The 27,820-nt window shown below is 35.2% G+C and overlaps 1 protein-coding gene across 1 annotated transcript in view; it reads right to left on the bottom strand.

Annotated features, from left to right (window-relative positions):
• insc (spindle orientation adaptor protein inscuteable) overlaps positions 1-27,820 on the bottom strand; it is a 153,014-nt gene that overhangs the window by 22,711 nt on the left and 102,483 nt on the right. Inside the window, exons 8-11 of the mRNA XM_090411722.1 lie at positions 23,540-23,665; positions 22,014-22,188; positions 8,831-9,009; positions 1,295-1,520 (exon numbers count right to left, since the gene is read on the bottom strand). Coding sequence (XP_090267848.1) covers positions 1,295-1,520; positions 8,831-9,009; positions 22,014-22,188; positions 23,540-23,665 — 706 coding nt within the window. The remainder of the gene's footprint in view (positions 1-1,294; positions 1,521-8,830; positions 9,010-22,013; positions 22,189-23,539; positions 23,666-27,820) is intronic.

Below are 27,820 nucleotides of genomic sequence, written 5' to 3'. Positions count from 1 at the left end.
CTTTGGCCATTCCCGAAAATCACTTCTGTTTGTCATGAAGAATATAAAAATTACATCAAGTACCATGAACCTGAGCATCTGGCTTTGCAGAACCTATAATCTCCTCAAAATACAGAATTATTTGGAAGAAAACTAGTCATGCACAAGAGCAGATTTCTTATGGAGAAACTTTATTTGTAAAGTGGCAAGGTATTATTAAACTGCTCTAATCTTAACAGGTAAAGGTGAACTATTTCCCATAAAGGATTGATTTATTTGCTTTATTAGAAATAGTTCACATTCGCTTTTTTCTTAATAATGAATTAATTTTATACATATATATATATATATTATTATTTTGATTTGTAGTATTAATTGATCATCATTGCCTTACTAAAACATCAGTGTTGCATTAATTTAATTCACATAGAACAGTGTGAATTAAAATGTTTAATTTCTCTGTTTTGTGTGTATGTTTTTTTTTTTTTTTCATGCTGAAGATGCCTGTGAAAGATGAGCAAAAATTTTATGTTAATAAATGTTTTTACACATGGTATCCATATGTAAAAACATTTATTAACTTAGCTCACTATGTCTACTTACATTGTTATTCTTAAACAGATTTCTCAGCTTAGCATAGAGCCTATACTAAAAACACATATCAAGAATTTCATTATGAATAAAAAATACTGTAACCTGATACAAACTGATAAAATTAAAATAAGTACTATTATTAAATTTTTATATTTAAGCTCCTTATATTTATATTTAGGCTGTTTATATTTAAGTAAAATAAGTACCTTTTTAATAGGTACCTAATTACAAACTGGGAAACAGTCTTCAATTTTATATTTCAAAATCAAGTTAACACTAAGTCTTTACTTACCAAATTACTCATCATTCAAGTCAAAACATCTGCATTTTATTTTGATACCTGTCTTATGCAACACAAGGACAGATTAAAAAACATTAAAAGAATTTGAATCACTTTTGTAAAATGTTGGTCCCTTTGACTAAGTAGCTAACTTATTCTCTCTCCAACCCACGTCTGTTGGTTGGAGTTCTAGTGAGGGCACGGATGTTTGTGACTGTATTTAGGTAGGAGATGAAATTCTCACCTGGTGTGAGAAAACTGCCCCATTTATTGGAAGGCCTGAAGTGGCTTCAAAAAAGTTCCATGTTTTGTCTCTAGAGCAGGACTTCTGACTATGTAAAAAAATAAACACATAAATAAATAAATGAACAAAATTAAATATAAGAAAAATCCTTAAACCACCCCATGGTGCTATTTTCTACAGATTACTTTAATACCTACCCTGCATTTCAGCTACCATGTTGGCAGTAGTTTTGTCTCCACATAACCTTGAAAGAGCAATAGATGATTTCTGCTGCACTCTCTCACATGCTGCTAATTCTGTTGGACTATAAGCTACTGAAGGTCGAACTTGAAGAAGACAAAGGAGGAGGACCAGACCACCTGAAGCAGCAACCTCTGGTCGACATGAACTTGTTGCTGACATGTTGGCAAGGACTGTTGCTACCTAGATAAAAATTGTGGGCTTTTTTTAGCTAATTATTATAAATAATTAGCTGTTAGATATATCTTAAATATGGGTATTATTATATTTATATTATTTGGATAACTTCAGAGAATCCAAGGACTTTTTGAGATACCTGCTCAACATTCACACGACTCATCATACCCCATTTTTAAAAATTTGTTCACAGATTATATACTTGTTGTTCTCACTGGTAGTCCATTCTACTAATCAAAATAAATATAAAACTGGAGGAAAACTCACATAAAAACTTATTTCATGTAAAACTCTTTCTTAGTGTCATAGGCATCTTCAGTACAGGATCATATAACAGCAAATAAGCAATAACAGGTAATTCTAAAAAGTGCCACCTCAGTAAGTAATGTAAAATAACTAAATACAGCCAATAATTTCCTAACTAAAAAAAAAAAAATACATAAAGTTAGGAAAAATTATCAGATTTAGGGACAGATGTAGACCATCAGATCTGTTTAAATTAGGACAATGAAATAAAGTTTAAATATTTCTTTTTAAAGATGTTGATTAATTTTAACAGTATAGCGATCCTCAGTTCTATGTTCTATGAGGATATAACTTTTATGAAGGATTTCTCTTGTTCCAATAAACTATGTTTAATGCAGATAGCATGCTCAACAAGTCTAGACTAATCAGGCTCATGATATTTAATGTAAAACTTGTGTTCTTCTAGACGAATAAAATCAGATATTCTAGTTTGTCCAAGATAAGATAACCCACAAGAGCAAGGAATTTGGCAGACACCTGGAACACCTAGGGGTGGAAGCTTGTCCTTAGGTTTTCTGGGCATCTAAAAGATTCCTTGCTCTTGTGGATCTTATTAGAACTGTCTGTTATTGCTTATTTGCTGTTTTATGATCCTGTACTGAAGATGCCTATAACACTTAGCAAAATTTTACATTAAATAAATTTTTTATGTTAGTTTCCCCCCTCTGTTTTTATATTTATTTTGATTATGCCAACTCATAGCATTCCATTATTGAAACCATTCTACTAATCAAGAAGAAAACTTAGCCCTCACACCTGCTAGGAGTTCATAATGAACTTCCCACAGATGATTCTTGTTCTCTCCCTCCCCTCCTAACATCTATTGAAAGATTTCACTTGCCTCTATTCCCATAAATCTGTTCACCAGTTTATATATCTCTGTCATATCACTCCTCTCCTTTACCCATTCACCAGGGTTTGTAGCTCACATTTCTTTAACCCTCCAGAGGTCACGCGTGGACTGGGAGTCCGCACATTTGCTTTTTTGCATATATTTCTAAAGTGGCTGGTTAAATCCGGTTGTGCGTTTATGTAGCTTCATATATAGGCAGGACATATGTTAGTGTAGAATGTTATGTTGATGCGTAGTCACAGATCCCATGCGACCCTTAGTGTTATAAGAATAATTCTTGTTCTCTCTCTCCCCTCCTAACATCTATTGAAACATTTCACTTGCCTCTATTCCCATAAATCTGTTCACCAGTTTATATATCTCTGTCATATCACTCCTCTCCTTTACCCATTCACCAGGGTTTGTAGCTCACATTTCTTTAACCCTCCAGAGGAGTGATATGATATTTATAAAGCGGCTGGTTAAATCCGGTTGTGCGTTTATGTAGCTTCATATATAGGCAGGACATATGTTAGTGTAGAATATTATGTTGATGCATAGTCACAGATCCCATGCGACCCTTAGTGTTATAAGAATAAGCAGTCATCAAAATTTTTAAAATTGGTAAGTACTTGTAAATTATTTATATTTTTACATACAGGCTTATATATTTACACAGGAAATATATTTTTTATATACATATATATCTATATATGTTTATATATAATTGCTATATGGTAAATTATATTCTCATTAGGTAAAATAAAATGGGTGACTATGAGAAGGAGCAAGAACGATTACAAGCTGATGAATTAATGCTTCGCTAATGACGAGGATGAAGATGTTTCAGACAATGATGTTAGTTCAGAGGAGGAAGACAATGTGGAAGAAATGAGTGGCAGCGAAACCGAGCAAGAAGCCGATGAGGTTTCATTAGAAGTAGCTGAATATAACTCGGAGAGTTTGGTGGATAGATTCTATCAGGGAAAAGACGGAACTTTATGGAGAGCAGTACCACAAACTAACAAACGTATTAGGACTGAGAGATACAATATAATCAAAGAATCATCTGGCCCTAAAAACGACACTCAAAATTTGCAGTCACCTCTTGATATTTGGAATTATTTTATAGGCGATTCTATTTTATCGATTATTTTGGAAAACACGAACAAGTACATTGAAAGTTCAGCTAGTAATTACAATTGAGAACGAGATGCCAAGTTTACAACTCTGAATGAAATACGGGCTTTAGTTGGACTTCTATATATTGCTGGTACATATAAAGCAAACCGTTTGAATTTAGAAGATCTTTTTGGAAGTAATGGTAAAGGCATTGAAATATTTCGACTAACAATGTCGGTGAGGCGATTCAAATTCCTTTTGAGGTGTTTGAGATTTGATGATAAGAGTACACATGAAGAAAGAAAAAAGCTAGACAAATTGGCAGCTATTCGTGAAGTTTTTGATCTATTTGTTACAAAGTGCAAAAATGGATACAATCTAGGTGCATTCGCTACAATCGATGAAAAGTTGGAAGGTTTTTGAGGAAAATGTTCATTTTGCCAATACATACCAAGTAAACTGAATAAATACAATATTAAAATGTTTGCATTATGTGATGCTAGAATGTACTATATGGCTAATCTTGAGGTATATGTTGGAAATTTGTGGATCACTCGAGAACAGAATTGAGAACGAAACTGCAGTTGCACATCCAGAAAAAGGAAGATGCTATTATTGTGATAGGAAAAAAACCTGTGCATCTAAATATTACTGTAAGAGATGTTACAAATTTATGTTTGAATATGCTACAATCATGTGCAATGATTGTAGCATGTTCAATAGATGAGTGCGGAATGACAGTCCACGCGCGAACCTTGATGCCAAAAATTTTCACGTGACTCTGAAGGGTTAAATCTGTCTTCATATTCAATTTTTCAGAGCCCTGATAATATCATGCACCTGAAGATGGATGCTATATGCTGCATCTAAAATATAGTACAGCAAATCATGTATTTAAGTCATCACATTTTCATAATTTATTTTATACATATCATTAATCAGAAATGGGGAGAAAAATACACACACACACACACACACATGCATTAACCAAGTTATAGATATATGTATATTAATAATTAATGTTCATATGTTTTTTTGATAATGACATGGTTGCAAAAAAAAAACTGGGCTCAATTTTTTGGCTAATGTGTGGAACATTTCTAGCTAATAGAAGGCTTTTGAAACTGAAGGAAGTTAACCATTTCATACAGAAGTAGCAAGGCTTGTTTCTTGAGATAAGTTCTTCATCCCAAATTAAATCTGAAAACTATGAGCACTGGGACATATGTCTCTTATATTTCTTGAAGCTTGAGTGCAGAGTACTAAGGATAATTTAAGAGATTCAAGTATCTCAATCTAAGGGTTTGCTTAAGATAATATCTGGATTTGGAGGTGCAAAAAATATTGGGAACTTGTTTTTCAATTAAGATTTTCAGAGAATTTTAATTGAAAAGATCTATGTATGGACTCTCATATCTTCTTTCCCATCTCAGTCAGTAATTATGCAGTCAGTAACATCAAAGTTGTGTGTAATATGAAATAAGTGGAAAATAAAGAATGATATGGAGTGGAATTCTTTATTCAGCAGTTTGTTAGTGGATTTCTTACTGGTGAAAGTACTTTTGTGCAAAATTAAGAGGGAATGGAGTGAATAAACCTGGTATATTGACATATTTGGTAGGCTTGATGGGTTGGACAATATATTATCACACATTTTTAGTATGGGAAGGAGTTACCTGCATCCTTGACTTGGTTATGAAATGAGAGTCTTGCAACAGTGTTCCAAAGAAGCAGAGAGAACACAAAATAGTGCCATAGCTCAAAAGTAGTGGCAAGACAAAGGATTCCAATTATAGATCAGTTAACTCAAGGTACAATTAACCGAAAGTATAATTACATAATTTAGTTCTACAAGTCAGTTGATATGTTAACTCATTCAGGGACCAGCTAACTGAAGGTTTGGGTTAATTAATTGGATAATTGAGAGATCACTCTACATCAAGACTAATGATTATTTTTATAGTTATGTACAGGATTAAACTGCAATTATCACTCCTAATCTAATCTTAGCTGCCAATCTCGATAGTTACTGTCCACCTCAACTAACTAAATATGCCTTACACAATTCTATCACAAGGGCAGAATGTGTACATTCATTAAATTTGACATTCCATGTCAGGGAATACCAAACCCTGAATCCCTCACTCTGTTTTATCTCTAACTCAATTTCTTTACCACGTTTCGTTGCATTCATTTACTGTAAAGTTTTACTCTAAAGCTCATTTTCTACAATTAGAAACATCCAGATAGTGAGATTGTCTTCCTCAGGAATTTCAATGTCCACATCTCAAACTGGCTTCTTTTCTCTAACTCCAACAATCAAGCAAAGTAGGATGCCAAGGAACCAGATGGTAGAAATGACCAAATACAAACAGTCCATCTCTCTCTCCACCAGAATACCAAATAATTCTCAACATCCTGTTAACACTCTTGATGTTTTCTTAATGGATTCTACTTCTGCATACACTACAGATATCATTCTCCTCTTGATGTCCTACTATAACCTCAAGTTACCTTTACTATAGAATGTCCTTCACCCAGCCTCATATCCTTTGGCTTTACAATGACATCAAATGGGATGATTTCTACTCCTCCTTTCCCTACTCTGATTACTGTTTCTGTTCTCCTGACCAAATAAGAAATAACTAACTGAAATGAAGGCTTTCATTCCCTATAATTATTATTATTAACACCAGACCTCCTTGGAGTCAAAGCAAAGACTCATCGCGTGAGGTACACACTGTTACATGGAAAGGTCCATCAAACCATGCTTTAAACTCATTCAGTGTATCTGCATTCACGACAATGTCAGGTAATGCATTCCACTCTCCATGCAAAGAACCCGCTCCTTATACCCATGCTCACACCCTCCTTATACAACTTCCAGTGATGTCCCCCTGTTCTTCTCCCATTCTATGAAAAATTTCTTCCACAATAACCTGGTAACAACTTTTTACACACTTAAATGTCTCGATCACATCCCTCTCTCTTTCTCCTATTCACAAGGCTTTGCAAATTGTATTCCTTCAATCTGCTTTTATATCCTACATTCCAAAGACCAATTACCACTTTAATCAGTCTTCTGTGGACCCTTTCCAGTATCTCCTCATCACCATGAAAACCAGATGACCAAAGCTAAGCACAATAATCCACACAAGGCCTTATACAATGGAACCAGAACCTCTTTATTTCTGAACAGCACATTAAGCTCTTCAACATCATTGCCATAATGTGATGTGATAATTTCGCAACTTGTGCAATAACTTCTGAACTTCGTATTCTTGTCCACCACCACTCCAAGGTCTCTTGTCTCCTCAACTTTTTCCAAAATTTCCCCACAAGTGTATACTTTGCATCCTATTGTTCCCTACCAAATTTCAGGACCATGCACTTCAATTGCAACATTTGCATCCTCTTTCAGGGCTACCACATCTGCGATATTACTAATAACCCTTCCCAGCTTCACATCATCTACAAACAACTGAGTATCCCCCTGCAATCCATTGACAATGTCATTGATATAAAGGTTATACAGGTCCCAGTACTAAGTCCTGTGAGGCCCACATGTAACCTTCTGCCTCCTTGATTCTGCCCCACCATACACAACTCTCTGATACCTATCAGACAACCAATTCTGAATCCAGTTAACTAACCCAACATCTAAATCCATATGCTGCAACTTAAATATCAGCTTATCATGTGGCACCCTGTCAAATGTCTTTGCAAAATCCAAAAATATTGCTGTACATGGCTTTCCCCCTCATCAACTGCTCTTGTCACTTTAAAAGGCAATCATATTACTAAAGCAAGAGCACCCATTAACAAATCCATGTTGACTCTCATAGATAACATTACCCTCATCTACCCAATGCTGTATATGTCCTCACTAATTTCTCCAAGATCTTAACAACTACTGATGAAACACACACTGGCCTATAGTTAAACATATCCAGTCTGCTACCACCCTTATGCAATGGCACTATATTGCCTTCCTTCCATTCTTTGGGTAACTTTCCCATAGCCAGGCTTTCGTTGAAAAGCCAGGTCAATGGCACTGTCAGTTCTTTAGCACATTCTCTCAAAACCCATAGTGAAATATCATCCAGTCACACAGCTTTACTGACATCCAGGGCACTCAGTATTTGGAACACACTCTCTCCTCTTGCACCTCTAAACCTCGAATCTGCCCTATCCCTATAGTATTAAAACTTGGTTCTCCAGGATGAAATACTCCAATAAAGTGTTTATTGAACAACTCCACTATGTCCTCTGCATCTGTCACTCTATTCCCACTTTTATCCCACAGTGTCATTCTTCCACAATCATTTCTCCTCCTACTGGCCACATAGCTAAAAAATTCCCTAGACTTATCTTTGGATCTTAGTGCCAATCTCTTCTCATATTCCAGTTTTGCCTTCCTTACCTTCCTCAGGAACTTCACTGTCCACATCTCAAACTGGCTTCTTTAGTCACTCTCCTGGCCTGATTCTTACATTCTTCATGCATCTGCTCTTCACCCCCTCTCCTTATATCTCTTCCATAATCTCTTTTTCACCTGCAGTTCCTGTTTGATATTGTTTGTCATCCACTTTATCAAATTGTGTCCTCTTCTTCACTTGTGGAATACAGCTTACTATTGCTGCCAACAATATATATATATATATATATATATATATATATATAAGAAAAAAGCTAAATTATTCACTCTCAAGTTACATATCTTATACATAAAGAAAACTTATATTTTCTTCTCAAATTATGAAATCTATTATCTGAGGCTAAAAATTACATTATAAAATTTAATAAAATTTTTCTGATGATTTTGTTAATATGTTATGGACAAGAGTACCTGGCTAACACAGAAACACGCATATATTAAAAAATTATACTGCAACAGGATACATGTAAAGGGAAAAAATTAACAGGCTATTTATAAATCAAACTAATATACTATTGAATTGATGTTGTTCTTATCTTGACAGCACAATTTTGAGTTGTGCTGTCAAGATAAAACATAATTTTAAGAATCTAAATTGAAAACAATTTTGAAACTAACTTGATCTTTGATGAAAAGGGAATTTTTTGCAGATCCCTGTTTGCAGGCAGACACCAATACCCTTGCTGTTCTATGCTTCTTCATCCATTCACAAGCACCAGAATCAAGAAAGGATAAATTGGCTAAGGCAGCTGTACCCAAAAGCATTACTTCATTGCTTTTAGTGTGCTCAACAAGGTCTAAAATCACAACAACCAAAAAGATAAAAGAAAAAATGCTGTCATATAAGCTGTGTTAAGTGAAAATTTTAAATATTAAACTTAAATCTAGAGATTTCATGAAGAATGAAAGTGATTTTGATTTAAGTGTACAGGATAGGGCAATTGATTAAATGAACTAGAAGTTCATTAATCAATTTATGTTTATGTATGGTTTGTTCATTTAATTGATTAAATGAACAAACCATACATAACACTTAGGTTAATAAAGCAATAAGATACTGCGCCATGTATTCTTAAAAAGTGTGCCAAGGAATTAATGGTACTCTTCAATGTTTTTTTTTTATTTGTTTGTTAATAAAACAAATAACGATGTTTCAGAAGTGTGGAAAGATGATAAAAGTATAACTAATGCCAAAATATAGAACGATTGAAGAGGATAGGATTTTTGATGAAGGCAAGCATTCAGTATATAAAGAGGAGTTTTTTTTTCTCCCCTAAACAATCAACTGCATTTTAACACGTTGACCGCCGTATGAATCAAATACGATTCACACTACATTTGTTCAATGCGTTGCGTGAATCATATTTGATTCGCATAAAGATTTTTCTTTCAGGCCGTGTAGTTCACCCGTGATTCGTATCTAAATGAAATGCTTATGGGTAATGGAAATGTGGGGCCTGGTAAACAGGTTTATATGGTTAGCACAGTAGAATTTCAACTACACGACCTATTATAGGGGTTTTATTTTTACCTGATTTAGGCCAATTTCTAATGTTGAATAAAACAATAACAATGGTGCTAAATATTTATTTATAATATATGTCATTAGAAATGTTACAAATCATAAATTTTTCTTCTAAACAATTGAAAAACTAATAAACAAAAAAATGTCAAATAATAGACAAATTGATATGAAAAAAATAATTAGGTGAAATTATTATTAACAATTACAAACTACAGTTATGCACAATAGTAAAACAACGAACACAGTAAAATTTTTTGCACTGAACACATTTCCACCGTGTTTGTGTCGCCTTAGATGTTGCATATTTTCTATTATGTTCTTCGGTTAACTTTTTGTAGCAAGATGTACATCTTCTCCTATTACTGGTACCAACCTCTTCTAAAATATGTTTTTCCTTGTCTGAAGTCGAAGCGACATTATTTTCCTTTGGTGTAATTCCTAATAACTCTTTTGCGATTTTTTCTCTAAATTCTGTGATGCTAATGTTTTTATCAGTAACTCGCTTATATACTATAAAAGCGTTCACCACAGCAGAACCTAAAAGAATTTCAACTGCGAGTTTTCGATACCATTTCACACTTCTTCGAAGACAAGAAGCATAGGCTTTTATCTGATCAGATAGATCAATAAAACTTTTGCTTTTGTTATAGTCCATAATAGCTTCCGGCTTTTGCACTTCATTACCATTTCTTGCTGTAAGGGATTTCATTTTGTTTGTGTGTTTTGTTGATAACATAAGCACTTCACGTTTATTGCACCATTTTATTACCACCACCCCTGTGTCACTTTCTTTACCAATTATTTCACCCTTTTTCAATTTCTTCTGGGTAACATCCTGTGGAATTCCCTTTCGATTTTTTCTAAAAGTGCCTACAAGGTGTGTTTGTCTATTCAAAAGTTTGTGCGCTAATTCAATACTGGTATAATAATTATCTACAAATATTGTGCGTCCATGGTCAAGAAGATTCTCACAAAGTCCCATAACAATTGAAGTTGGAACACTATTAGTAGCATTGGTCTTTTCTGCGCCGCAGTATATCTTGAAATCATATGTATATCCATCTTCAATACACAATTTGAATAGTTTTATGCCAAATTTGTGTCGTTTATTCTTGATGTACTGTCGAAAGGCAATACGACCTCGGAAAGGAACTAAAGTTTCATCAACGCAAATATTACTCGAAGGCGTCATTATTTTCTGGAAATTTTTTCTTATATGATTTATGAGAGGTGTAATTTTATAAAGTCTTTCAGAAGTATTTCCACCCTCGTTGTCTGTGAAGTGCCAGTTACTGAGAAGAAGATCGAACCGATTCCTTGACATAACTTGTTTGATTTCTGTAGAATAGAGGATGTTATTCGACCAATAACACTCTAATTTTGGCATCTGCACTAAACCGAACCAAATTTGCAGACCCAAAAATATCTTCATTTCATTGGGATTTGTGTTTTTCCACTTTCTTATCCTTGCTTTTGGTAAACTTCTCTTACTGAGTTTTTGAAGAGCGTATCTGTTAGTTTCTTGCACCATTAGGTCCAGCAGTCCTTCATCAACAAACATAAAAAAGAAGTCTACAGGCTGTTTATCATGCATTTCTTCAATAACATTTTGTTTTATTCCAAAATTATTATCCACAAACTGAAAATGTTTTAGTTTATCACCTGTAATTTCATTCCATTGTAGGTCGGTTGAATTCACATTTCCAAGTATTTCATCTGAGGAATTTCTTATAACATCATCAATTGTTTGGTCTACAGAATGAGCAGCAGTAAACTGAGATGTACTAGGAGCGAAAACTTCGGTATTACCAGTTGTAGATACTTTTATTCTCTTCCTAGCAATGAGAGAATCAGAATCTGAAGACACAGAACTAAGATCACTTCCGTAGTAACTTTCCGTAGAATATTCATATGGTTCGTCATCAGATAGAACTTCATTTATCAAGGCTTCTAAATGACGTTGCTCTTTTTCGTAGTCTCCCATATTAGGGCAATTTATAACAATATTTATCACTATAACAAATTTATTCCACCGGACAAAACACTCAACACATATAACTGTTCGTAAGCGTCATATATATCCAAGTTTGACCTTGTGTGAAGTGCGAATCACGTGTGCACCGCTCGGCCCAGCAGTAAAAAAATTCTTCTCAGGCCGCGCGGTGCACACGTGATTCGCACTTAAAAAATCTATTTAGCTGCATGAAATAAATAAAAAATCATAAAATATGATTATTTTATGTTACTTTAAGCAAATTGGAAAACAAAAAGAAGTTGGCCTGGGGATCAAAAAATTTTTTAACATTACGGCAGTCAACGTGTTAAAATAGAATGGCAACAATACTAGAGAAGCATATTATGTAGTGAAGAAATTCTTTATCCTCTACATAAATTTCAACTGCATAACATTTTTTAAAATTCACATAATGCTGTAAAAAATGAAACTAATAAGTAAATCATGATTATGTGAGATTTTTTACACCATCGTTGACACTTGTCTAGTCATCATCTTATATGAGTGGTCATTGCCTACTATCTGTTGATCTCTTCCATAAGTTCTTTTTTTATAGTTCATACCTAATTTCACTGTTCTTCCATTTCACCCATATCTTATCTTGCCTCTTGGCATACAACTGTATAATTATTATACTGAATTGACCAGAACCCAAGGCCATTTATTTAATCTCTTTCCTTTGTAGCATGTCAATTCTTATTAATTCATGTTATTTATAGAGCTTTTCACAATATAATGTAACTATTCAGTTGATATTTCATTGACAGTGGCATCTTCTGAGGCTGTCACTTTAACATTGTGGTTTACATTACACTGTTCATCATCATCAAATTCCTGCCATGTACCCTCAAGGGGTGTACAGGATATGATAATACTACATGAAAAATTTACATCATTACTAACTTCCTATCTACAATTTTCCTCCAAATCAGTCGGTTACTTGTCAAGACTCCAATATTTCATTATCAGATCCTATATTTCTATCATCTAAGGCACTCTGTACCGTATCAATCCACCTATATCTCGGTCTTCCTCTGGTCGTTTTCCTGCCAACTTGGTAGAGAACACTTGTTTTGCTAATCTTTCCTTGCCCATTCTGTTTAAGTGACCATACCACCTGAGATTAGCTCTGCTAACGCATTCCTGGATGCTGACAATGTCAAATTCTTTCCTAATATTCTCGTTTTTAATATGATACTGCCATTGATGCCATCTGTTCACACCTCTAATCTTTCTCAGGACTCTCATATCTGTGGTCTCTAGTCTTTGGTCAAGTGTTTTACTTCTGACCCAGCTCTCAGATTCATAAGTTAAAACTGGTTTGAACACTGTCTTGTATACAGCTAATTTAGTGTTCTGCCTAATTTCTCTCTTATTCATTATGAATTTACTCAATTGACTTCCTACCATACCAGCTTTGTTGATTCTGTTGTCTATTTCCATATTTAATTTACCATCTTCACTAAAAATCGTGCCTAAGTAGCTGAAATGTTTTACTTGTTCCACAGGTTCTCCATTCACAACACAGTTGACATTTTCAATGATTCTAGCTATTTTCATTGTCTTTGTCTTTTTATTGCTGACCTTCATACCATATCTATTACAACAGTTATTCAATTTAGTCAGAGAATCTTGCAGACTTGTAGCAGATTTATTTAGAAGTATAACATTGTCCGCATAAAACAAAGAGCTGACATTGACATCTCCAATTTTGATATCATGTTTAATACCACTTTCCTTCATAATCTGATCCATATAGATAATGAATAACAGAGGGGATAATGTACATCCTTGTCTCACACCAGATTTAACAATAAACCATCTTCATGTACTTCCTTCAATTCTAACTGCTGACTTACAACTCAAATAAAGACTAAGTATTGCTTGATATAATGCCCCATTGACACCATATAACTGCAGCGTATTGAACAGCTTCTCTCTTGGCACCTTGTCATATGCCTTTTCCAAATTGACAAAACTTAAATACAGATCTTTGTTATATTCCCATGATTTCTCCACTATTTGTCGTAAAGTGAAGATCTGATCCTCACAGCCTCTATTTGACCTGAATCCAGCTTGCTCTTCACCAAGCTTTTCTTCCACAATTCTTCTCAACCATTTCTCAAGTATACTTGCATATATCTTACCAGGAACACTCAATAGGTATATACCACTGTAATTCTCACATTCAGTTTTATTTCCCTTTTTATATATACGTACTATGAGAGCTCTACTCCAATCATTGGGAATTCGTCCCTCTGTCCAGGCATTCTGAACTATGCAGTGCAGCCACTGTAAGACTTTTATACCACCATACTTCAACATTTCTAGTCGAATATCATCTACTCCTGCTGCCTTTACACATTTCAAGCCTTTGATTGCTTTTTCTACTTCAAGTATGGATATGTATTCCTGACTGCATGCCTGGTCAGTGTTTTTTTATCGCTGTGCTGTCATCACTGCTTGTTTCATTTAGCAAATTTTCAAAGTAATTACTCCATACTTCAAGGATATATTTTTCTCCCTTTTTTTACGTCACCTTTATCATCTCTAATTCCTTTTGCAGCACTCTTTCCTCCATTTCTAAGCTTCTTCAACAACCTCCAGAATATTTTGCCACCTTCTTGACATTTATTTTCTATATTCTTGCCAAAGTCCTCTCATGACTTTTGTTTAGCTAATTTTACACAGTGTTTAGCTTTCTTACATTTGTCTCTGTATTCTCTAAGAGCACAAGCTGACTTATTTGCCAGGAACTTTTGATGTGCTTTCTTCTTTTCCTTCACTGCCTCTTTAACTTCCTGTGTCCATCATGGAGTTCTGACTTTTCTATCCTTGCAGACAACTTCATCACATGCGTCTCTGGCTGAATCAATCAGGGTTTTCTTCAAGGCTTGCCACTGAATCTCCAAGGTTTGGATGCTATTCTCAAACTCTTTCATTTTTTCTTCAATAATTTTTGTGTATTTTAGTCTACAGTTCACATCTGAGAGCTGCTCATCTTTTATTCGCTTTTAAACCTTCTTACATGTCATTCTTTTCAATATGAAATTCAATTTTATCCTGCTCAAGACTAAATAGTGATCACTTCCAATTTCAAATCCTCTGTACACTCGGGTGTCCTGCACCAGAGAGAAAACATCACTATCAACAATAACATAGTCAATGAGACTTTTCTTTTTCCTTGCCTCTTCTCTCCATGTGAATTTGTGCACATTTTTATGTTGGAACATGGTGTTAGTAATAACCAGTCCATGTCCTGACTAGAAATTCGACAGGTATTTGCCATTATTATTAGCTTTGCTCTTTTCTCCAAATTTTCCCAAAACATTTTCATATGTCTGACAATCATTTCCTACTCTGCTATTTAGATCCCAAACAAGGACCAACTTTTCCTTTTTCATTGTGTTAGTAGCTTTCTCTAGAGCCTCAAAAAATTCCTCCACTTCTATCTTAGTAGAACCTTCTGTGGGACCATAGACACAAATAAGTCTCATTGTCCAGTTCCCCATTCTGATATTTGCCCACATCACTCTACTTGTGACTGGCTGCCATTCAAGAAGATTAGACTCTTATTTTATGTTGAATACTATGGCTACTCCTTCTTTTCCTTGATTGTCATTGTCTGAATATAACATTTTGTATTTATTGCTCAGAAAGATCTCACCAGTTTTTGTCTTTTTTGTTTCAGTCACCCCTATTATATCGATCTGGTACTTATCTAATTCCTCTGCTAGCTTCATTTCTTTGCCATTCAGGCTTCTTATGTTGATAATACCGATCTTTAACTCTGATGATGTTGAGTTGGGGTGTGTTTTCAGATGTGTTACACGGTGATCAGCATTCATTTTAGAAATTATGGACTTTACAACCACATTATAACTCTTTTAATATCCCGATGTTTCGATCTTCATATTAAGATCATCATCTGGAGCATATACAAATATACAGGACAAGCTGAGTTACATTACATACAGTAAGCTAGAGAAACAATGATTGAACATAGGTTCAATCATTGTTTCTCTAGCTTTTTCCACTGGCATGACCTCTAGTTAAAAAAAATAATAATAATTATTTATAAACTACATTAAGCTAAATTCTAATTTATGATAACATGAATAAACATTCTTTCTTCCAGATAGTTTTCTTTCAGTAACAATGATGTCCTATTTTTAGCATTACAATTGTTATTTTTGATTTAGAATCCTGGATTTTTTACAGTCCTGTTTATAGTTGCTCTTAGAGAGGAAGGTTCCGTGGGTCGACCATGGGTGAATAAAGCAACTCTAGTTGCTCTCTTGACAAAGTAGATTCATGAAGATATAGTATTACCTCCAAGTCTCCAGGAAATCAAAATTGCTATACATGAGCAACTCTCATAGCCTTTTAGCCCAATGTTCGCTGATTCCCTTTACATCTGTAGGCTTCACTTAATTCTCCCCCCCCCCTTGTACCAGTCTTTTTAGCTATGTAATGACTATACACCATATTTATAGATGCATTATTCCCTGATGATTTCAGTCAAACACTGGAAAAAGAAAATTATTTTAATTGTTAGTTCAACATACTGTTATCTCCCTCCTAAAAATACCAACATAAGTAATTTAATTTCAATGTATAATTTACAACAGACTTAAAAATCACTCACTTATCCATGCATCCATCTTCCTCAACCCGGTAGTACAACACCAGGCAACTCGTAGCAAAGGTGGACCAAGCTAAAATTACCATGTACAGCTGGCAACAGTTGCTTCAAAGATCCAACACCAAGTGCATTCAGATGGAAATCATCTTTATAAATCACTCCAGTTTCTCTTCAAATTCACTTCCTAGGCTTACAAACTATAATAAATCTAGTTCAATCCTGCATCCAAGTGCGAGCAAACAAAGCCTGTGCCTGAAAATATCTTCAGGACTGAATATGGTGTTGTACTACCTTACTGGGGTAAGGTAGTACAACACCAGGAAACTCGTAGCAAAGGTGGACCAAGCTAACAACATTCCTATCCCAGTATCTCCCATAATGCAAAACACATCTCCCTGCGGATATGTATAATGTTATGCATTAAGGGATTGGCCACTACCCATACTAGTTTCGACCTTTATTGAGGTCTCTTCAGTGGGAGCTAGGCCCAGAGGTGGAGATACCAGGCAGAAGCAATAACAAGGTCATCTTTACCTACAAGAGTTGCCAAAAGGTGTGTCACCTTTTTTATTAAATTACTCTGGATTTAGAGAAAGATGCCGGAAGTTTATTTTTCACTTGGTTAGACTATAATAAATCTAGTTTAATCCTTCATCCAAGCATGAGCAAACAAAGCCTGCACCTGAAAATATCTTCAGGACTGAATATGGTGTCGTACTACCTTATTGGAGTAATGTAGTACAACACCAGGCAACTCGTAGCAAAGGTGGACCAAGCTAACAACACTCCTATCCCAGTATCTCCCATAATGCAAAACACGTCTTCCTGAGGATATGTATAATGTTATGCATTAAGGGATTGGCCGTACAACACCATATTCAGTCATGAAGATATTTTCAGGCACAGGCTTTGTTTGCTCGCGCTTGGATGAAGGATTAAACTAGATTTATTATAGTCTAACCAAGTGAAAAATACACTTCCAGGTTTACAAACTGCTAAAATTCTATACAAAAATGGTCAGCTGAAAACAGTTTCTAAAATTATTCAAAATAATCACAGTGTGTGTTATTTATTACACATAAGGAAAATGTTTTAATAGATCAAATTATCATCCAAACCATCACATATATTTTCATATTAGCCACTTATTTCTACTTAAGTTATCATCTTCATCTGATAGAGAGGATGGATAATTGAACATAATCAGTATTCAGTGCGTGGTAATGTTTCTGCTTCCATACTGCAAAAGAGAAAAACTTACACGAATGGCATCAGTTATGATAGGTTCTGCAACCTTTTGTGCATGAAGGAATGATATATTCTTTCATATTTCATAGGCAGGGTATCATTTCTGTAATCAGTTAGTGTCTATTCTAAGCTCATAAAAAAAATTAAACTATAAGCATATGTATAGATAAGATTAGGTGTTGGTGGTTATTCATAACAGTGCATCACAATATAAATAATTTTTAGTTTTATTTTGGGTGATTTTATTTTCCTGACCTCCATGGCATCACAAGACTCATTGTCAGAGGTCAACACAAAGTCTATCATACCACACCTTAAACTCATGCACTGTCTGCATATTCTCCACCCTCTCAGGCAATGCATTCCATCCTCCTATCCTCTCCATATAAAAAAAATCTTACTTCTTTACCTTTTGCTCACCACTCCCTTTTGCATCTTCCAGGGATAGCCCTCTGGTTCTTACTCCTTCCCCCTCATTCTACCATATGAAAAATCTCCTCAGTGTTAACACAATTTTAAAACCTTACATTTAGTTGCATTAAACTGACATCCCCATTCGTTTGCCTGCATTTCCAGCCTATTCAAATACTCTTGAAGAGCCAAAACATCAGCTCTATTATTAATAACCCTTCCAAGCTTCTCATTTGCAAACAATTGAACATCTCCCTGTAGTCCTGTGACAATATTCCATTAACACAAAAATGAAGAGCAATGATCCCAATACTGAATCCTATGGAACTCCGCTTGTAACCATCCTATGCCCTGATACTGCTCTCCCATATGCAACTCTCTGATATCTACCTGAGAGCCAATCACCAATCCAATCCACTAACCTGATATCCAAACCCATATGTTGTAACTTAAAAATCAACTTATCATCTGGCACCCTGTCAAATGCGTTTGAAAAATCCAAAAAAATGACAGTGTATGCGTTACTCTCATTCACTCCTCTTGTTACTCTATTGTAAAAGGTTACCAGATTACTAAAACAAGAGTGTCCTTTAACAAATCCGTGCTGATCTGCATAAATAACATTGCCCTCATTTGGCTAATTCTGTATACAAGCTCACATTTCTTCTGTAGTTAAGATTTTTCCAAAATCTTAACTACAGAAGAAATATAAACAGACCTCTAGTATGGTACCTCTATTCTACTGCCACCATTGCAATGGTACTATCTTACCCTCCTTCTACTTTCCAGGAACTTGCTCCATTGCAAGGCTTTCATTAAACAGCTAAGCTAATCGCAAAGTCAGTTCCATAGCACATTCTCATAAAACACATGGTGAAATTCCATCTAGGGGTCCCCCTGCCTTATTGACATTTAGCATACTAATATCATATTCACTTCTAACACTCCATCACTCATTATCCTTTTAGTAATAAAGCCTGCTGAACCAGGATGAAGCACTCTAATAAAGTGATCATTAAATAGCTCAACTATGTTATCTGCTTTGGTATCCATCCATTATCATTTTTCCTCCTACTCACCACATAGCAAAAAATTCCTTGGGATTTTTTTGCAATTCAAGGAGAATTGCCTCACTGCAATTCTCCTTGAATTTCAGTGCCAGTCTCCTCTCATATTCGAATTTTTCTCTCCTTTATATGTCTTCCATAATCTCTTTTTCTTCTGTAATTCCCCTTTTATTTCTCTTGTCATCCAGTTGATTCCAAATTGCTTTTTCTTCTTCACTCAAGGCATACAATCTGTCGCTTCTGTCAGTTTTTTTCCTTAAGTATCTCCCATTCACTAACAGCCTCTCTTTTTTCAATTTCTTTCATCCATTGTACTGCAAGCTGGTGTCTAAATCTATGATAGTATCCTGCCTTATAATTCCACATAAATTCTTTCTGTTTTGATACCTCCACATGCCTATTCATCCTCCAACTCAAGACTACATGATCACTCTCACCAATGGGGAGCAAATATGACATCTCAGTCACAATTAGATCCTCTGATGCTATGACCAAAATCCAAAATTCTTGATTCCCATGTTCCCTCCACCACATGGTATGCAAGACAGCTGTCCTTCAAGAAATACAAAAATTCAGTTGTATTATTGCTGCATGCTGTCTCCTTTGCCCAGTTTAAATCACTATAGTTGAAGTCCTCCATAATGATCACTCACATTTCACTTGCCAGACTAATTTGCCTAAACGTTTAGGAAAAAGAAAACCAGGACGTCCTCTTAAACAATGACTTCTAAGGCCGGAACAGGCCATACTAGGCCTAAATCCTTGATACGTATGATGATGATGATGATGTTTTCTACTCATCATTAGTTATATTCCCTGGTCTGTAGCAACATCCTACTAAATATCTTTTCTTATAAAGATCTATTTCACACCATATACTCTGAGTACCATTAATGCTATCACCAAAAGAAAAAAACAATTTATTTATTGAACTTACTAATGTCCACTGGTTTTCTAACCAGCATGACACAAATTACAACTGTGATAAACAGCACTCACAATAAGGTTCTTGCAGAAAACTTCAAAATTGTGACTAAAAGGAACTAATGTCTTTTCAATTACAATTTGAAGACAAAGCACACTCTAGGGATCAGATAACAAAAGTAAATTTGGAGAAGTGAGGATAAATGCGGTCTTAGAATAACTGTCTCCCAGATCTTTGGTAAATTAATACAACTATACTTATTAAAGTATGGAGTATTCTCCAGCATCAGCTATGAAGTACTCCTCTGACATCGACAAGTATGGCTGCATTAATTTGCTAAAGATCTGAGAAACAGTTATTCTAAGACCACATTTAGCCTGGCTTCTCCAAATTAACTTTGTTATTATTATTATTATTATTATTATTATTATTATTATTATTCAGGCCTCCATGGAGTCAAAAGACTCATTGTGGGAGGTCCTTCCTAAAAACATAAAGTCTATCAAGACTCATCAAGGGGAGGTCCCCCCCCCTAAAAAACACAAAGTCTATCATACCACTCCTTAAACTCATTGACCATTCTCGCTCTCACCACTCCATCAGGCAATGCATTCCACGGTTCAACCACCCTCCATGCAAAGAAACCACTCTTCATCCTCTTGCTCACAGTTTCCTTTCGTAACTTCCAGAGATGGCCTCTTGTCATCACTCCTTCCCGCTGTTCAACCAAGCGAAAGAACTCCCCAGTGTCAACCCTATAACCACCTCTCAACAGTTTAAAAGTTTCAATCATATCACCTCTCCTTCTTCTATCCACCAAACTCTGCAGTCCACATTCCCTCAGCCGATCCTCATAACCAAAATTGTACAGTCCTAAAACCATCTTTGTCATCCGTCTTTGTACCCTTTCCACAGTTAATTTATCCCCTTCAAATCCTGGGGACCAAATCTGAGAACAATAGTCTAAGTGTGGTCTGATTAGAGACTTATACAACGGAATGATAACCCTTTTATCTCTGCAGGTCAGTGTCCTTCTCATAATTGCAGCAATCCTCTGTGTTACCTTCACCACCCTTTGCAATATGTCCCCTAAATTTCAGGTTTCTATCAATCATCAACCCCCAAATCTCTTGTCTCCCCTACTTCCTCCAGTATAACTTCTTCCATAGAGAATGCAGCATCCCATCGATGTTTCCCAAACCTCAACACCTTACATTTTGCTGCATTAAACTGACACCCCCCCCATTCATTTGCTCATCTATCTAGCTTATTCAAATCCTCTTGCAGGGCTACCACATCTGCACTATTACTAATAATCCTTTCCAGCTTCGCATCATCTGCAAACAACTGAATATCCCCTTGCAATCCACTGGCAATGTCATTGATATAAAGGTTAAACAATACACTGTTAGGCCATTAGTTCCTCAGGTAAAACTTGAATTATTTCTGCAACAACCTAATTGAGTGCTATGTGTTTTACTATTTTAATTTGTGCTGGCTAGAAAACCAACACAAAGTGCAAATTTTGATACTAGTTAGAAAATAAACTAAGAAAATGAAATATTAGTTCAATAATTATATAATTATTTCTTGCTTCTGGTGTTATTTCTACCATGATGCACTGTTATGAATAAATTACAAGTAATATGAAAACTGATAAAAAAGTCAAAAGTCTTTGTTGTTATCCAGTTTCTAGAAAGTGAACTGTTAGGCCATTAGTTCCATTTCTGTTAAAATTTGAATTGTTTCTGCAACAACCTAATTGAGTGCTGTGCATTTATTATTGTAATTTGTGCTGGCTAGAAAACCAGCACAAATTGCAAATTTTGTTACTAGTTAGAAAATCAGTGAAATATTAGTTAGATCAATAAATTAGTTTTTTTTTCCTCTGGTGTTGTTTATACCATGTGAAAAATTATAAGTAATATGAAAACTGGTAAAAAAAGTCATCTCAAAGGATAATTACCTGTAAGAGCCTGTATTAATTTTTCCATATTATTCCCAAGTCCTTTCAAAGTAGCACCACTGCTGTCCATCCAAGGTGCAGTGATCTGAGCAAGGAGCCCAGCAGCTTCACTGCGGGCAATCTCACCTTGCTGCCTTTCACAGAGAACATCAGTGATACATTCTATGCCACCAGCCTTGTTTAAAGAAATCAAACATATGAATATTACATTAGCTCTCTATTACATTTGATATGACCATACCTCTTATGTAGGTATGATTGTGTCAAATATTTAGCACATTAAGATTTAATTTTATCTTAAATCTTTTTTCATGCACTATAATAAAATATACCACATAAAAAAAATATACCACAGTAAACATATTCATGAATTACAAATTACATCAATCTGCATTATTTTTTAAGAAACTCTTGAATTCCATCAAGATGGAAAGGGCAATGTGTAAGCATGCAAGAGTGCATGTTATTACCTCAGCTCCTATTTCTATGGTTTCATAGTGGTTTTCCATTTTTTTTATCCAAATGTGTTAAAGTCAATTTAATTGTCACGCTGAAGAAAGTGATGTATAATTCATCAAAATTGAACAATTACTACAGCCCAAATTTTGAGTGCTATGTGTGGAGAATCCCACTGCATAAGAGTGGTGCAGAGACTGCTCAAGAGATAGTATTCTGGAGTGGTTGTGAAGATTTAGAAAAGTTGGTAAGAACTTGCATACAGAAATGGGTTGACAGACAAGCTATACTTTGCAAAGAATAGCATGGGTCTACTAAAGGGAGGTATATCTGAGCAATGTGCTCTTATTTTATAAAATGCTGCAGCTGAGTTGAAAAAGGGAATAAATACACTGTGATACTACTGGACTATGCTAAAGGCATCTGATAGGATACCTTTCTCATGGTATCCATAAACTGGAGAATATGAGATTGGAATGTAAGCTATTGACTTAGATAAGTGGGTGACTGACAGAAGTGTATCAAAGTGGTATAAAGTGGTACGGAGATAGGAGGTGAATCTATAGTTATGTACCCCCAGGGATCAATCCTCGAACCATTGTCATTCAATCTATGTATTAAAGAGATTGGGAAAGACCTCACAGGAGATGTTCAATTGTGTTCTGATTTTTATATGGAATATAGGGAAAGATGACAAGGGGGATCCATAAAATTAAGTTTGTGTTCAGTTAAGAAAGAGATGAGCTAGATTTTTCTCTCATGGAGAAGTGAGGGAGTGGAACAGTTTACCAGTTGAAGTGGTGAGTGCATCATGTGAATGAGTTTAAGAGAAGGTATGACAACTAGTGTGGGTGATGTATAGCCTCCCTTGATGAGTCCTTGATGGCCCAGAAGTCTCAGATGATGATGATGATGATAATAATTTGTATAATTCTTTCTGTATATGAGATCCACACCAAAGCATTAGAGGTAAATTTCTTTATTAAGTAATTTTTTTTATATTACATGTAGTGTTTTCCATGTAAAAAATTACAGCATTCATTTTATAGTATTTACATAAAGATTCTTACTTTTTCTAATTCTGTCACTGCTTCTGATATGCTGCAGATTACTGTTAAAGCCCGGAGAGCAGATGTTTTCAAATGGCACCATTTATTTTCTATGCAAATAGTAAGAAGTGCACGTATACCTCCAGCCTAGAAATGATATTACTTTATTTAAATAAAGGGATATAAATTTCACATAAAACTAATATCTTTAAATATATTTATTAATTTTGCATTATGATCATTTGAAGCATAGGAATGAATAAAATGCTTAATATCTTGAAACCATTTCATTTAGATATACTTTAAACAAGGAAAATTCATTAGGAGATTGACTTTGACAACTATCTATTTAAAAAAAATAATATTTATTAAATCTATAAACCTGAGCTGCTAATCAAATAACCTAACTTATTGCTGAGTGAAATCAGAGCTCAAAATTTAATATAAAAGTAAATTAACTTCTGAATAACATGCTACTTTTAGCTTGAATTTAGCTTTTGTATGTCAAAATTCAGTATATTCTGTTGTTCAACATCTTGAATTACAAGACACAGATCATCCCAGTCAAGTCAGATTCATTAAATAACAGTGCATCTCTCTCTCTCTCTCTCTCTCTCTGCAAAAAATCTATTCCTTTCTACCTTACTAAATTTTTACATAGCTTCTGAAAATATACTTTAGTTCCTTTATCAAAAACTTCTCCATATTTAGTAAAATTCTCACCAATGTATACTATGTTGCAAAATTATGAAGACACTATAGTGTTTTTCCAGAAGCCATTTATTTTTGCAAATTTGATCCTTCACATTTGCAGTTCTATCCATGCTCTCATGGATAGAACTTTCACTAAATTATGATAAACAGACAGTGGTATTTTGAACCATTGCCTCCACTAAAATGGCAATAAATTCCTGTACTGAAGTTAGATGTATTGCTCTTGCCCTCGGCAAACTTTTAACTCTAACTTCCAACTTCTACATTCTAATAAACCTTATTTACCAGAGTGTATTATCCCATTCACATTTTCAATTCCCATTCACAATTCACTTTCTTCTGATTTGAAGAGTGTGTATTAGAACTCATCACTCCATATCACAGCTTTCCACAATTAGTGTCCAATCATAGTGAGCTGTTTGCCATGCACGTAAAATCTCAGCATTGTTTGGGGGTTTATATCATTTGCATGCAGAGTAGCCGATTCAAGAAATCAATGCTACCTGCAAGGTACCTTGCACAAAGTTCTCCAGTTAATACCCAGAACTCCTGGTCAAAAGAAATTATATCATAGTATAACCAAGTGAAAAACCGTTCAACACCCAAAACCTATCATAACTTTCCTTAAATTCATTCTGACTATGATTACCACTCTCCATGCAAAACAATTTGTCCACACACACAGACAATGGAAGGAACAAGCAACCCTTTTCAGTACTTTTCCATCTCCTTCTGTTATTATTATTACACCCTCCATGGAGTCAGACTCATCGTGGGAGGTTCATTCAACTGACAACATATTTCTCATATAAAATCTTAAAATCCTTAACACTCCTTGCATTAACAACACATTCTGGTAATGCGTTCCATTCACTAACAATTCTCCATGTAAAAAATCTACTCCTCACACCCTTCTTCACGACACTTTTACATAACTTCCAGGAATGACCTCTGGTTCTTTCCCTCTCACCTTCTACTCTTTTCATAATCCCTTCTGGATTAATCTGATAAAATCCTCTCACTAACTTAAATGTCTCTATCATATCACCTCTCTTCCTCCTATCTGCCAAACTCTGCAATCCACATTTCTTCAACTTCTCTTCACAGCCAGCATTCCAAAGTCTTCACATCATCTTAGTCACTCACCTCTGGACCCTCTCCAATGTCTCTACATCACATTGAAAACCAGGTGACCAGATCTGCACACAATAGTCCAAGTGTGGTCTGACCAGTGCCTTATACAGTGGCACAACCACTTCCATATCCTTATATGTTAGAGTACTTCTTATCATAGCAGCACTACAATGTTCAGCCTTTTGCAACACTAACAATATGCTCTCTAAAATTACCCATACCTTGCTTCTAACTTCCTCTGACTCAAGGTTTCCTTGCCCATCCAGTATCATTCATCTCCTGTATTAACAGCCATCCAAATTCCGAAAACCAATCTGACTCTTCACCTTTCTATCCATGAAGCTTGAACTTTTGCAATCTAGCTATGCAAATAGTCAAGTTATCTTCCTAGGACCTTAATGTCCAAACTTCAACTGGCTCCCCCTTTTCCAACACCACCACTGACCAAGCTGGATGAGATGCAGAAATCTTTGTTATAAGCAGTGACCTAACACAAATCATACATCTACCTAACTTCATTTCTGATAACTCTCTCCACATTCATGATACTCATGATCTCTTTATAACCAGTTCTCCTTCCGGATATGTTGTAGAGAGGTCACCTCTCAGTGACTGAAGATCACAATCTTGAGCAAGTCTCCTATCACAGAATGTCCTCTCTCCAACCACTCCCAACCTCATGTCAGAACAGCCAACAGCAGAAACCTTTCCTCTTATCTAAGTGAAAGCCATGCCTTCTGGTCTCTTGCAAAAGCCATTAGATGTAACTTCTGCTAGCCTGCACTTCCATCTCTCTCTCTCTCTCTCTCATATCCAAGTACCACCATTGTTACAGCATCTAAAGATAGAGTAAACTTCCTGGCATCACTCTTTTTCCTCCAACTCTTGCATAGATGATGATAATTATTATTATTTGCAGTATCTCCATGGATTCTGGAGATTCATCATGGGACACCCACACTAATGTTTACACATGCAAAACTTCTAACTTAAAGATCGCCAGAAATTATATTCTTAGTTTAATCCTTTATCCAAGTGTAAGCAAACAAAGTTTGTGTGTGAAGTATCTTCATGACTGGGCTATTTCTATATAGAGGCTAATGACTTCACATCAATTGATTCAGTATTGCATAATGCAAAGAACACACCCTGTCACATGTGTAAAATGCAATACATTATTGGAAGGGCCACTACTCAGACCAGTTTCGACCTTTATTGAGGTCTCCTCGATACCAAGGTTGAAGTAATTCAGAAATCATATATTACCCATATACAAGTAGTCAAAAGGTGTCCCACCTTTATGGGATACTAAGGCAATTGATGTGAGGTCATTAGCCTCTATATACAAGTAACCTAGTCATAAAAATAATTCACATGCAAACTTTGTTTACTTACACTCGGATAAAGGATTAAACAAGAATATAATTTCTTGAGATCTTTAATTGATAGTATAACCAAGTGAAAAACCATTCAACACTCAAAACCTATAATAACTTTCCTTAAATTCATTCACAACTAATTCTGACTATGATTTACCACTCTCCATGCAAAAAAAATTTGTCCACACACACTCTTATGCAACTTCTACAGATGACCCCAAATTTTCTGACTATTTGTTATGTATTGAAAAATTTTCTTTGCATCAATTTTATAAAATACCTTGAATGTCTTATAAATTTGTATCATGTCTCCTATTTTTTGCCTATCAACTAAACTTTGTAACCCACACACCTTCAACCTATTCCAATAGGGAGCATTCCACAGACCTGTCACCAACTTTGTCACTTGTCTCTAAATCCTCTTTCTACCACCTGCTGATCCACAAGAAACCCAGTAACCAAATCTGTGCACAGCAGTCAAGATGTGGGCAAATCATAGCCTTAAAAGAGGAATAATAACTTCCCTATCTTTACTTGCTAGCATGTTTTTCAACATCCAAGTAATCCTTTGAGCTATTTTACCAACTTTTCCAAATATGCCCTCCGAACTTCAACTATCTGTCCACCATTATCCCCAAATCCCTGCTCTTATCAATTTCCTGCAATCCAGTGCTATCAGTATACTATCTTTACAACGTAAAGAGCATAACCTTACATTTTGCAATATTAAATTGATAATCATTATCCTTTATCCACAATTCCAATTTATTTAAATTATCTTGCAGGATATCTACATTACCATTATCAACTATTGCCCTCCCCAGTTTTGCATCATCAGAAAATCAGAAAACAACTGAATATCAGAAAACAACTGTAAGTCTTTCTCTATATCATTGATATACAAATTAAAAAGCAGTGGCTTTAATACTGGACTCTGAGGTACTCCACTAGTCACCATTCTTCTAGATTCCACTCCACCATATACTACTAGCCTCATATCTATACCCATTTGCTCCAGCTTTTGTAATAGTTTTCCCATGTGGTATTCCATCAAGTGCCTTGGCAAAGTTGAACA

Source organism: Typopeltis vanoorti, chromosome 2 (genome assembly GCF_054136105.1).
Source record: "Typopeltis vanoorti isolate ZY-2024b chromosome 2, IOZ_Tvanoo_1.0, whole genome shotgun sequence".
NCBI classification, from domain to species: domain Eukaryota; kingdom Metazoa; phylum Arthropoda; class Arachnida; order Uropygi; family Thelyphonidae; genus Typopeltis; species Typopeltis vanoorti.
The sequence above is the reverse complement of the archived record's forward strand: the minus strand, read 5'-3'. Positions and strand labels throughout refer to the sequence as shown.